At 38.3% G+C, this 13,650-nt stretch overlaps 1 protein-coding gene across 4 annotated transcripts in view; it reads left to right on the forward strand.

The window, feature by feature from the left end:
- Nucleotides 1–1,632: 1,632 nt before the first annotated feature.
- The window catches only part of ACYP2 (acylphosphatase 2), a 46,733-nt gene continuing 34,715 nt past the window's right edge, over nt 1,633–13,650 (forward strand). Inside the window, exons 1-4 of one of the 4 annotated variants that reach the window (XR_008234700.1) lie at nt 1,667–1,877; nt 2,569–2,585; nt 4,851–4,960; nt 7,949–8,102. Coding sequence is in view for 3 of the 4 variants with exons in the window: in XM_052783946.1 (XP_052639906.1) it covers nt 1,808–1,877; nt 2,569–2,585; nt 4,851–4,960 (197 nt within the window). In the remaining variant the exon portion in view is untranslated. Of the gene's footprint in view, nt 1,878–2,568; nt 2,586–4,850; nt 4,961–7,948; nt 8,103–13,650 lie in introns of all 4 variants that reach the window. The other 3 variants (XM_052783946.1, XM_052783945.1, XM_052783944.1) reach the window with 3 other exon arrangements.

The following is a 13,650-nucleotide window of genomic DNA, read 5'->3' on the forward strand; positions in this document are numbered from 1 at the left end:
AGATAGCAAAGGGTAATCAGTACCAGAATAAGCTCTAGTTTCAAGGCATGCATTACAATGCTTTATACTGTAAATAGGTTGCTATTGTACCTTTATTTTTTTATCTGTCTTGCTCTTCACTGCTGATAGATGGCAGCAAATGACAAAAGATTTTCAGTCTATACTGCGTTCTGTTCCTCTTTCTATAGAATCCTCCTCTTTAAAAACAAAATGGTGCTGATTCCACACTAGCAAAATGTATGACCCCTGTAAAAAGCAAGGGTATGATTTAACATGTTATACAGTTAAAGTGAATGATGAAACTTTGTCCATTGTGTTCCTATTCCCTGTAATACTGGAAGTTTTCTGATCCTATGTGAACATGTTTGTTCTGCACTGAATTGAATGGTTGTTTCTCTAGTTAATTAATGTATCTCAGAAAAGCGATTTTATTTTTTTCTAGGTCTTGATCTATTTTTAACCTCCCTATAGTCTTGAGATTCAAACGTGTAAACAACTCAGGTTATGCTGCGTTACTGTTAGGACATGAAGCAGTGTGTGGGAGGGAATTGCCTAATGGAGAGAGCAAATAAAATTATTACTTTCATTTTTATTGTAAAGTCATAGTTAACCTGCCTTTATCTGTTGGTGAGTAAGGGAAGGCCGAGTTCATCTTCCAAGGTTGGTTAATGTTGCTTCTAGTGTAGAATTCTACCTGAAGACACCGAAGATTTTTTTGGAAAAAGCAAATACAGGAGGGGGACAAGTTAAACTGCCAGCAGACATAGAACACTCCACAGAAAAATTTTCATGGTGTTTGGTTGGAGGTTCAGTCCACTAAACAACTGATTCCTGGCCTGTGGTTTTGTGCATGTAGCACCTACATAAAAGAAATAACACACCAACACTTCTGAAAAGGGTTGCTAATGAAAACACGAGCACTAATAGATACCAGTGTGAGGGTCTGGTGAGTACTAGTTTGTGTGAGGGGAGCTTTCTATCTCCAAGGACCACTGCTCCAGCTGAGGAGTCTGGCCCCTTGCTGGCTTTGGTATTTGCCTCAGCAAAAAAACAGTGGTTGAACAGGGAAGAGAAAAGAGCTTTTAAAACTCCGTGTGAAAGCTGAAGTCATGTGGAGATGTGAGAAAAGTCAGTCATGCAGCCTTGCCAGGGAGGGATGCCCAAGATAAACTGGGGGTGGGGGAGTGTTGTATGTTGTAGCTTTCAACTACTTAACTTTCCACCTTATCAGTCAAAATTGCCTCGGTTCAGCCATGCGTGGAAAATACTTCTTTTGTTTCAATGATTCCTGTAAATCCCTGAAAGAGGCTAATGCTGGTTACCTGTGTGCTGGATGCTCGAGGTGGGAAACCCAGTTGGGCATATACACCTACTGCACCAGCCCTGAAAGAGGAGAGTCTCGTTCAGACCTTTGTTCTCTCAACGTATTTCTAATCTCAAATACAAGAGGGAATAACGCCTTTACGAAGCCTCAGCAAGTACCTCACGACATGCCACTGGCGGCAGCTGCTGCAGAGCGTTTGTAGCCCGGCTGAGGCGGCGAAGGGCCGCGCCGGCCCTCAGAGGCGAGGTACTCCCTGAGTGGCGGTTTCTCCCGCTCCCAGTCAGGGGGTTCATTTGGGGTGTCGTGCCCCTGCCTGCCCGCCTGCCTCTGTGTGAGGCGGCCGCTTACGCGGGAAGCTTGAGCCTCGCGCGCTCCCGTCCGGACGCCGCTGGCCGGGGGAAGGCGGCGGCGGCCCCCTTCGGCCGCGGCCCGGACAGCAGCGTACTACGCGACAGCTGCTCTTCCTTCGCCCACGCGGCCGCCATGTCTGCCCTAGCGAAGGCCTCCGGCGCGCTCAAATCGGTGGATTACGAAGTGTTCGGACGAGTGCAAGGTAAAGACGGGCGCTGGGGTGGGGGCGCGTGGGGAGGGGCGCCGCACTGAGGCGGCGGCTGCTGCTGCGGTGGCGCCAAGGGCGCGCCCTTGCGGCGGGCCGCGCATGCGCGCGGGGGGGGGGGGGCAAGTGAGGCGGGAGGGGGCTGAGGCGATGGCGTCGTGTGGGGGAGCGGGGCAGGGGCGGGAGCGGCGGCCGCCTCTTCGCCCCCAGCGGGAAGGGGGGAAAAAAAGGTTGTAAATATGCCCCCACTGTAAGGCTCGTCCGGTTCCCTGGAGAGCACAGGCTGTGCTGTCAAAAGCACTTGCTGTTAGCCGCGTTTATGCTCGCGTCTTCTGTCAGCGCGGTTGTGTGGGAATGCCCCCCCGCCCCCGCCGGGTTGGCAGCAAACCTCTAACGTGAAAATTGAGTCAAATGCAATTCGCATACCGCAGCGTCTTCGTTAAAGAAAGCTACATGAGCTAACTGCGTTAATGAAAATAATCGTTTGTCTAAGGGAAGACTCAAGGCCAGCTTGTACCCAAATTCTGTAGAGTTTGCCCAACGTTAAAATTCATAACTGCTCTCCAAAATTTCTGTAAGAAAGACCCCAGATGACTTGTATGCAGTTTACTGTAACTTTACATGAAGTGAAATTCCTAGAAGTGTTATTCTTTCAAATTATTTTAATGTCTTTTTCTTTCTTTTCTAGGTGTCTGTTTCAGGATGGTAAGGCAATGTCTGATTTACCAGTTCTACTTTACAGGATAGTATTTCCAGTGCTAAAAATACGGCAGCAGGTCTGTAGAGTATAAGCATATCCAACCTGAACTTTGAGTTCTAGATTAGATGGTTAAGTATTGCAAGTGGATTTAAAAGGAAAAAATGTTTTATATTACTGTTATATTAAAATGGATTTTTAAAAGCTTACTAATGTGTTGCTTGTTTGCATACTATCTAAAGATTGTGTTTGGATTACTTGTGATAAAACAGCCACAAGAGCATTATAACATGTTAATCTCTAGATTCTTGATATTGGCTTCTGAAACAGTGTGTTCCAGTTTAATTTTTTTTTAATGGCAATTGTACCCATATTTAAGGAAGCTTATTGTGTTTCCTTGTAACAATGTGCTACAAACACACAGTCTATGGCTCATATTCCAGCCAAATGTCTCCCCAGCTCTGAACATGCAGCAGGTAGTTTTGCATTTCACAGAAACCCAAGAAGCAAGAGGACACATTTCAAATAAGAACAGTTCTTTGCCTGAAAATAGTGGACCATGCTTAATATTAGACCTGAAAGTTTTTATGTGTAGATTATATGTATTGTGAAATAGTGAAAAATTGAAATGGATAGAGAATTATGATATAGTATGTCTTGAATTTAATTATTCTATCAAGTGGAAAAGGTATGCCCACACGTTATGTGGTGGGCAGGTGCAAGCTTGCTCTGCCTTGTTTTGAGCTGACCTGGAGCTGTGTGTGCACACACCACATTGCCAGTACTGAGCTAATAAGCAGTATTGAGAAACAGGTTGTCAGCTGCATTCCCATGCTTTTGGACAAGTTCCTATGGAGAAGCTGTTCATAATCAACTTGAAAAATACTCTTTGTGGTTAGCAACACCTTTTCATTGCCTAGATTACCCCAAAATTTGTTTCATCTTTTGGAGTGTAGTCATATTGACCTGCAGTTTGGCTGTTGACATTAGAGTAAGTGTGTAAAGAGGCTGATAATGCAGTGCACACATTTAGTATCTGTGTACTTTTTGGGTATTACTGCACATACTCTAAAATGTTTGGCTCTTTCCCATCAAAATGTATTGAAAACTCTCAGATCTTATTGTTGGAGCCATCAGTCTGTTGATGTTCTGTAATACAAAATAAAACCATGGGCCACACAGTCTTATACCTCTTTACTAGATGTGCAAGAAGCAAAACAGAGGATGTACCTTTAATATAAATAAATTTGCTATTGATGAAATGAAGTACTGTGTATTGGCTAATAGTGTTTTTATTGTCCTATATGGAACAAAAATTTAATGGATTTCTGCAAAACAGGCGTTCCGTTCCCTACCATTTCAGTGTTCAGAGACAAAATATGAAAACCATGCATATGTTTCATACGTACATGAAAGACAGAAAATGGGAAAGTTTAAAAAACAAAACAAAACCCCAAAACCAAAAAAACAAGCTCAGAAAACAGGGCACTCAGAAGAAGTGAATAACTGGGAAACCACAATTTGTTGTAGTATTGCAAAAATACTAGAAAACCAGTATAATTAGGTTACGACCTTTGCAGCAATTTGTTAGTAGTAATGCAGCAGCTAGGGGTAGAATTTAAGGAGTGAAAGTCAGGTAGCAAGGATTTAAAATGGAACTGGAGAAAAGGAACTATGAAGTTTGTACATCTAACAAATTTAATGATTTTGGACATGTGATTGAAGAGACAAATGAGCAGTGATAGGGGCTACAGAAAGGAATAGAGTAGGTACAAGGGAGTGGTGTGGGATTAGTAGAGTCCTTTGTGATCAAAACTGTGTTAAGTTCCTGAAATAAGGGGAGCAAGTCTTTGGCCTCCCTGTCAGTGAAAAAAGGCATCACACCATCAGAAGGTTTCTATGTATGTACATATGATAAAGCAAAGAGGAAGATGACTTTTATTACGAGCAGTGTAGTGTCTCAGTGGGAGCCATCATATCTATAGGGTTTTTTTTGAAGATAAGTATTAAAAGCTGTGAAGATGGAAGTGGGAATTAACTCATGCATTTATTACCTATATGTAAAATCTCATTCTTTTTCAAAAGCTGGCTGCTTCTGCTGCAACTTCAGAGCTGACAGGAGATTCTTAATGCCTGAGTATAAGTATCATCCATGGATTTTTTTCTTAAGTGTAGGTATTAAAGCTATGAAAATGAAAGTGGGGTTTTAAGTGGTATACATGGGGTGTATGTGCTGACACTGATTGTCCTTTTTCATTATTTTTTCAAATCAGTACACAGAAGAGGAAGCTAGGAAATTAGGAGTGGTTGGCTGGGTTAAAAATACCAGTCAAGGAACTGTAACGGGCCAAGTTCAGGGCCCAGAAGATAAAGTAAATGCAATGTAAGTATTTTTGTGGGGTTTTTTTAGTCTTATTAAAGTAATTTACAGAAACATTTTTCATCCAAAGTGACAAGTACATTCATATGTCAGTAATGTAACAGTACTTTCAGTAATCAGTTTTAGTTTTGAGGGGATACGTTCTTTTAAGCTGTAGAAAAGTCTTTAAGCTTTAAAAATAGTGTGTGGCATTAGCCAGTTTTAATTTCTAATGTCACACAGTTTGTCAGTGTATTTCCCTAACATATTCTTTTCTGTGAAATGAAGAAGAAGCCTTTATTCATACACGTGAGCACAGATCTGGTTAATTCTTCAAAACATCTCTGTAAAGAAACAGACTGAAAAATTTCTTGAAATGCTTGTTCAGCCTGTGCTTAATTTAATGGAAACTGAGTTTAAGTATGACTTTTTTCCCCTGATTAAAAAAAAAAAAAAAATACACATTTCAGTAAAGGCCTGTAGTCTCTACTATCTGTAAATAAATTTTGAAATATTTTGGTGTCTTTAAAGGAATAGGTATTATTTTCTTTATTAAACTGCCAATTTCTGAATGCTTACAGCTATCACTCTGAGGAAATGATGCATGGAAAAGCACAAAGCCCAATTCAGTTGCTTCCAGCTATCATTTTTTGCAAGTGTATATAGGGAGATTGTTGGGAGTTTTTAAAAATCCTTCAGTGGTTTGTTCTCTCAACAAAGAATGAGTGATGGTAAAACTTTCCTTTGTAAGCTTTAATATGGATGGGCAATTATTAGTGCAAATTCTGCCAGCACTTTCCAATACAGGAATTGCTTCAAAACTGAACTTAGATAAAGTAAAGTTGGCTTTTTTGCAGAGAAAGTAGTGTTACACTCTCTGGTAAAGAGATTTATATATGATTATTGAATGTGACAGAAGTATTTGTAGTAATTTTCTTTGGTCTTGAGCTTAACATTTGGTTGTTTATCTTGGGCTGCAAATCATTTACAAAGCCAGAGAAACATCAGTTGTTCGTTTCATAGGTCAAGTTTATACTTGTGTTCTGGAAGACTTTTGCCTGATCTAAGTATTTTGTAAATTTAGTAACTTGGTGCCACCTCTCTAGTTAATTTAGAACACCTAAAATGAATATGTGAGAAATTGGGATTTGGTTTCTATTTGTTGGAGTACTTTTTCATTTAAAAATTTCTAGTCTGTTGATTTATTCCCATGAAGCAGGTTTAAGTGAAAGCACAGCTTAGCTCCTGATATTTCTTGTATTTGCATGAACTAGGATTGCTGCAGAATGCAGTGTTTTCTTCTATCCTTTTCCCTTTCCCCATTATCTGTGTCAATAGGTTTCAAAGGAAACAGTGCTTACCCCAACGCCAGAAAGTTTGTGTGTAATAGGGGATCTGGCAGTACAGCTGCAAAATTAGACTAACAAGACTAGTTTTTTTTCTCAAAGATATGTACAGACTATTCCAAAAGGAAGTAAAAGTTTTAATTTTTCATTGTCACACAATTTTAAGTAGGGTCAACAAACTGGATTGAGACCAAAAAAAAAAAAGTTGAAGCTTTTGATGTACATTGTGTTGCCACTGCTTCTTTTCATGCTGGAAATCAATGTTTTCCTCTGATGTGGGAATAATGTTGCAATGCTGAAGTTGAAGTACAATTTTGAAGTATGCATTGAGATCTGATTATTAAATTGGAGATCCTAGAGTAGAATGCTGAAGGAGAAACAGTTCACTTTTCCTTGTTCCCTGTGTGCACTCTGATATCGTGAAAACATAATGAGTTTATTTTTGGCATTCAATCGGTGAACTTGCACATGGAAAAGGGAGCTCTTGTATATGAACAGCTACAGGCCCTTATTTCTCTCTGCTAGTACATGTTAATAGGAGATCAAAATAGGTTTGCGTTTTTGAAGTTTTTTGCAGCGCTTATAGTATTTTTTGTAATGCTCAGTCACGCTTCCTAGGAATTCATAATACTGTGTTCTAGATTGAAGGGTTATTTAAAATACTATATTAAATAAAAATGTGAGGCTTGCTTCTGCTATGGCAAATTAATATTAACCAGTAATCCTAAACATACATTTGTAATCAAACTGTGATAAATAATCAGGAGAAAATTCTGGCACCAGCTTCCTGTGCAAGCTCTTGTTTGTATTTGCTAGATATTCAGAACTTAGGAGACTGTATGTGTATGACACTTAAAAATTTGGAGATCTCGTATGTTCAAAGAAATTGAACACTTTTCAGAGAAATACAGTACATGAATCAATACTGTAAGATATTTCAAGAAAGGTTCCTGTTGAGTGCTATTTCAAATATTGGGACAATCTGTTACCTTGTAGAAATCTTTCAAGAATAGTTTGTTCAGTGTCTTTCGGACAGGTATTTTCATACTTCTGTAAGTTTCCAAATTAAACTTTAGGCACAAAATAGCCTGATTTTCAGAGGTGCAGCACCTGGACTTTTAAAAATCACGTATTAATGGTAATAAAATGATTTTTCAGTTGTTTTACTGGTTCTGGCTTGTTAATGTTAGTATTTTTTTAGGGGGAGATGGAAGGGGTGTTTTGGTTTATCATAAACAATGTTTGTTTTTTCATGATGCTAAATAGAATCATGAACATAGACTAAAAAGAGAGTAGGGATGCCATTAGAAAGTACAGTTCTAGAACAGGTAAATAGAAAAAGCAATATGGGAGGGAGGAAAAGAGGGATAAGGGTTCGAGAGGAGGATAAAGACAGGGAAAGTATAGAAAATGTGGGGAAAAACACCATGAGGCAATTCAATGTTACTAGAAGCATGGAGTGAATAACAAAGCATGCCTTTGTTCTGGAGCAGTAAAGCGGCAGACCTCTAACCCAACGGTTTTCCAGCAGCAGTCTTTTGCTCCTGATTTTCTGACCCTTTTTATTCTGTTTTGTATCACTGCTTGTATTGTGAGGCACAGCTAGGAAGCATCCAGTACAGGCTCAAGAAACAATGCCTTTATATGATTTTTTTTTTTCATGCAGGCTGCAAGGTAAAATACAATCTGGGAGGAATTATGAAGATGGTCCTGGTGATCTATTTTAAGCATTATTGTAATGCATGCATGGAGTTTAGATGGAGAGTGACCAGAACCAGTATAAAATGGAGAACATAAGCTTTAAAGCAGGAGAGTTTGAGGTATGACTATCCACCCATACTTAAAACTTTCTAGTGAAGTGAGAGCATGTTAGAGAAGATCACTTTTGAAAATCAGTAGGCCAGGCAACCGATGATCTTTGGAGAGTCTTAGGTAGTCAAATACAACTTTATTGCATTAGAACTGAGGGTTTAGGTGCGGGAAGGCAGCCAGAGGCTATGTGTCTACTGCTGCAGATGCAGCACAGAGGAGAGTTTGCTAATGCAGGCAGTGGTCTGCGGCTTTTGTTCCTACCCATCTTGCCAGCGAAAAGAACTGGCCTTTTTTACCTGAGCCTGGTGTAGTTTCTTAAGCAGAATGCTGAAGCCTGGATTTTGTCCTAAAGTGTGGAAGTAATTGTTTCTCTGCAGACATATAATATGGTTATGATGAATTACTTTGAAAGATGAAATGCGAAATGGAGTTTCCTCTGGAGCATGTAACAACTTAGCAGGGGCATTCTGACTTTTGCAGAAATAAGTGGAAATTGGTAGGTAAGTATGAAGAATTGGGGCCTGAAAAGTGTTGTATGTACAGGAAGTTTAGTTCCTTACTGGACCATTCACTTCGTGTTGAATATGGGTGTAAGTTTTTGATTTACGTTCTGTGGTGGTGAAATCTTGACCACACTGAAAACTGGCAAAATCTACTGACTTCCCTGAGGCTAGGATTTCAGCATGAATTTCACTGAAATTCAAGAAGCTTGAGGTATGAATGAGAAGGTTTTGATTTTTAGGTATTTTCATTTCAAGATTTGTCTTCAATTTGTTTTAATGAAAAACTTTGAGATTCTCACAGATCAGGTGACTTTTACTTAAAAGTGTGTTTTGAAGCCAGTTTTTCATTTTAATTGGGAGATGTTGCAGACCATTTTAGAGGCTATTTTTAAGAAGACTTGAGAACCTTTTACCTGGAAGCTTGCTTTAATAGCTTTTGCTTTTTAACCTCTAGATGGAGCTGTTTGGTCTGTAGATACTTTCAACTATACATGCTTCATTTGAAGTGTATCTATTTTTAGACTGTTACGGTAGAATCCATCTTTTTCTTCACTACCTCTTTCCCTACTGTATTTTAGAGTCCTGTTCTGTTTGCTGCTACTGTGCCACATAGATAACACCCATTATCCTTAGATACTGAAAGCTCATATTCAGTCTTTTGCCTGTTTGTAAGCCAAAGAATACTGAAGTCACAAGAAAAGCCGAGTTGCAGCATTTCTAAAACATAATGACATAAGGTTTTATGGTAAACTGAAGGCTTTTTTGCCAGCCCAGGTATTGTTAAATGGGGTAGAGGAGGTAGCCCTTTGGTTTCTTTTTTTCAGGAAGACTTATAGTACAGGGTTTTCATTATAGTATCTTGTGATATTTTTTCCATTTTATTCATTAAATAAGGTTAGAGCTGTTGTAGTCATTGTGGTTGTTGCCATAGCAACTTGCATTGACAGGCTAGAAATCACTTTCCTATGAGAATTTTTTGAACTTTGAATGATGACATATTAGTTAGCCATTAAAAAAGGAAGACTCTTGCAGATTGCCAAGTTCAGAATTTATTCCAAAAATCAAAGATTTCAAATAAGGTTGACACTTTAAAATGTGAAATCTTACAACATTTTTTAGACACAAGTAGTATATAACAGCACAGTAAGTATTCTTCCTGTCTTTGTAGAAAGGCATGATATTAAATATAGATTGCTTGTCTTGGAAATTGTTCTTAATTAGTAAATTAATGCTAATTTAATTTGAATGTTTTACCTTTTAATATCAACATCAGTTAAGAAGAATTAATATTAAATAGATGAATGACACAAGACTTGAAAATTACTTCAGTGTGTATCTGCGTAGAAAAATCTAGATTTTTCTACCATGTAAGAGGGGAGAACAAAACTCTGTATTAGTTAATATTGCAAGTGTCCTTCTGTCTCTGCTTCATTAGTTGGGTGTATCCAAGATTCCTGTCTGTACCAACTGGCATTGAATACTTTTTTCCTCAATATAATTTTTAATTGTTTGCAGAGAATAGCCCTGATGGCATGAAACAGAACTAAATGCTAGTAAAAAAACCCCTCCATATTTAGACTATGACTGGGTTCCTTGAGCAAAATCCTGGATCTTAAAACCCAATTTATGTTGAGATATAAAATGAACAGATTTTGAGATTTTTGTCCGTTTTAAAGGGATATTTTTTTAAATTTTCAGCTCAGTCTAAATGTTGTTTAAGGGAAGAAACTGTAATGCTTCTTTGCACATGAACCTAGGCATAATAGTAGAAATGAATCTGCAGGGGACACTTGTACAGACAAGGAAGTGGTTTAGGTTTTTAGATACTTTCAAGACTTCTGTGGTATACCCAGAAGCCTGCTATTGAAAAGAAGACAAAGGCAGTTGAGTGAAAAGTTCAGAGAGGTTGGAAATATTGATGGATTAGGGAGAGAATATGGAAGTCAATTTGTGTTTGGCAACAGCTGATCTGTAAAATAATGTGATTGCAGACTGGGAATTAGTAGATTCAAGAAATGGTGAGTAACATCAGACTAGCAGAAAAGTTACAAAACTTCCAGAGATACTTTTATATCTGGGGGGCAGAGAGGCAGCATGATACAGTAACCAAAGGTGTGCTGTAATAGAAAAAAATCATTATGGGAGATTGGTTGGAGAGATGGAAGGAAAATTCTGAAATCTGTTAGTGTGGGAGAGGAGAATGTCAGTGGTGGAAGTGAAATATGGAGGGGAGGTTGATAAACTCTACCAAGTTTATGATCAAATGTGGTAGAGAGGATATAGCAAGAAAGAGATATTTAGACCATCTTAATACAATTACTTCTAAAACAAATGAAGTAGGCTGTGAGAAACTCTTACCATTATTCAAAGATGAATGTAGTTCTCAAAGTAGGCTCCAAATTCATAGGTATACATTTTCAGGTTTGTATTTATTGAAAGGCTGTAAAAATTTATTACTGGAATGATTTAATTGCTAGCCCTGTTTAATGAACACGCTGGCTGAAATTCCATTGTATCTTTTATGTGATCAACGAATATGTAGGCCAAGGTGAACATTAGCATCCCAGGTGTCTGGAAAAGCATATAGAAACAAAATTGCAACTGCTAGTTTTGAAGTTGATCATGCAAAGAACACTGGTTGTTACAGGCTTTGCTGTTACAGAAATCATTTATAAAATTGTGAGGCCCAATACTTTTTGCCATGCTTATTTTCTATAATACTCTATAAAAATACATCTGCTCTGATGCAGAGCACTTAATGTTTACCTTGTGTCTTGTCAATGAGATAGCTATGTGCCATAATAATATGGCTGAAGTATTTCTTGGATGTGCTGTTCTTGGGAAGCTGACAGCGATATATTTTGAAGGAAAGGGGAGAGGGAAATTAAAATCACATTCTTTAAGCTTTCTTTTTTATTTTGCTAAAATGTGAAATAGTGAAAAAGGGTTAGGATGTGTTCTCATTTATGATTGTAATGAAGTAGAGTTCTTCCATTAATCACCACTGAAGGTGATTTACAGTGTTTCAGTGACTCAATAGCAGTCAGATGACAAGAAATATGATGGGGGCTTTTATAGTTCAATGTGGGTCCAAGTATAACAAGCTCAGTTTTTTTTGTTTGGTTTTATTTTTATTTGTTTAAAGGTTAAACTAACCTATACTGGAAAATTAAATTGTGTTAAACCATAATCTTTGTGGCTAGTGTAATGGTAAATGTGACCATCTCTCTTCATACTGAATGCTTGAGGTGTTAACTTCTTGTCTATGATTATTAGTTTATTGCTTAAAAGTGATAGGCTAAATTGTGAACTATTTAAGTTATGCAGGTTCAGAGCTTGGTCCTGTAAATTAAATTTACTAGGCGTTACTGATGATGACCTGGGAAGAATGGAATTAAACCCTGTTCTTTGAGATCTTAGCAGTTCAAAACTAGATAAATGAAGGAACTAATTATGGTTTATTGTAGCAACTGTACTCTGGTTAAAAGACAAGGAATGGGTCAGGTAAGTCAGAAGATGTAGTTTTTTGTTACTGGCTTCTGAGAATAAAACCAGTAAGACATTCATGATACTTAGCTGAAGGAGAGCGCTGTGTGCTTCCAACATAAAACTGGAGGCCTGGTGGCTTACCCTTCTTCTGCCCTTGCCATTTTATATCTTGCAGTAGTGCCAACTGCCCCTAAGTGAAGTCTGCTCTTGTTAGTCACTTAAGGGCATAGCAAAAGGCAATTCTCTCCCTGAGGACCAGGAGTGGTCGAAGGAAGAGAGGTGTAGCTCTCCACTAAGGTCACACAGCCCACCAGTGACAGAGCCAGAAATAGAAGTGGACTCCTGGCACAGGTCCTGTCCCTTAGACTGCTGGATTGTCTCTGTTGGTTACTTTGAAATGCCATAAACCACTGAAGCTTTTAGCCATGGTTATGTCTTTCTTGATATGGAATAGTGCAAAAAATGTTTTCCACACCCCTGATTTTTCTGCTGGAGTATAAAGATAGCTGTATGGTATGGTAGATTTTTTTAATCTAGAAATTTTTACAGTCACTATGAATTTGCAGTAGCTCAGAGGAACTGGAATTCTTTATAAAGTGTCTGTTTCCATTTCTGATCACTGAAGTGTTTGCAGTAATATATTTTGATAGAAATATAGTTTAACAAATTATGCTAAATGTAGGCTTATAATACAAATAGTTAATTAGGATTTACTAAATACTGTCTTATTAGAGCTTAATCCTCATGTTTTCTTTACCTTTTGAGTATTTGATTTTTTTGAAGGAGTGCAAGCTAAGCAGTTTAGTCAGGTTTGAGAATAAAAAGTTCTTGAAGATCACGTTCTCATGACACTTAAGGTTAATAAGGTAGTGCAGTGTTTTAATTCTCACAGCTATTATTCTAAAATATGTGCTATAGTTTAGTCTTAAACACAAGTCTATTGAGTTATTACCTCATTTGTTGGAGGGAGGGGGCCGCCTCTCAACAGCTTATGGTATTTGATGCTTGAATTGATTCAGTGAAGAATGTTTCTTCCTTCCACCTCCCTCTCAAGCTGCCAGAAATGTCTGTTTGCTTTACTGGGAGCCATATGACTCCTTTTGTTCATTAAAATTTTAAGGTATTCCACACTTGCATGTTTGTAAGTCTGTGTAAATGAGGTGAGAAAAGAAGTTGCTGCAGGCCTCTCGTGTACCTGGTCTCTTGTTCTTATTACTAGTGGGCATATTAATATTTGTTTAACTGTTAGATACAGACAAGACACAAAGCTGCTTTCCTTTTATGTTTATAGAGCATCTACCAGATGTTATTCCTGCATTGAAACAGGACTGAATTTCTGGAATTGTGCCTCTGCAATAAGAAGTGTTACTCTGTACGGTGTCTTGGAAAACTCAGTATGTGATCTTGGGCAAGGTGCTTAACTTGTTTTCTTACTATGTCTCTCTAGTGGCTTGTCTCTTTGGAAATGATGGTTCCACAGGGATGTTGCATTAATGCTTCAAAGTCCTTTAGCAGTGTTACTATGTGAAGTCCTAATTTGCTACAGAATTCCAGGCTTTCATTT

The sequence above is a fragment of the Harpia harpyja genome, chromosome 4 (assembly GCF_026419915.1).
Source record: "Harpia harpyja isolate bHarHar1 chromosome 4, bHarHar1 primary haplotype, whole genome shotgun sequence".
Lineage (NCBI taxonomy): Eukaryota > Metazoa > Chordata > Aves > Accipitriformes > Accipitridae > Harpia > Harpia harpyja.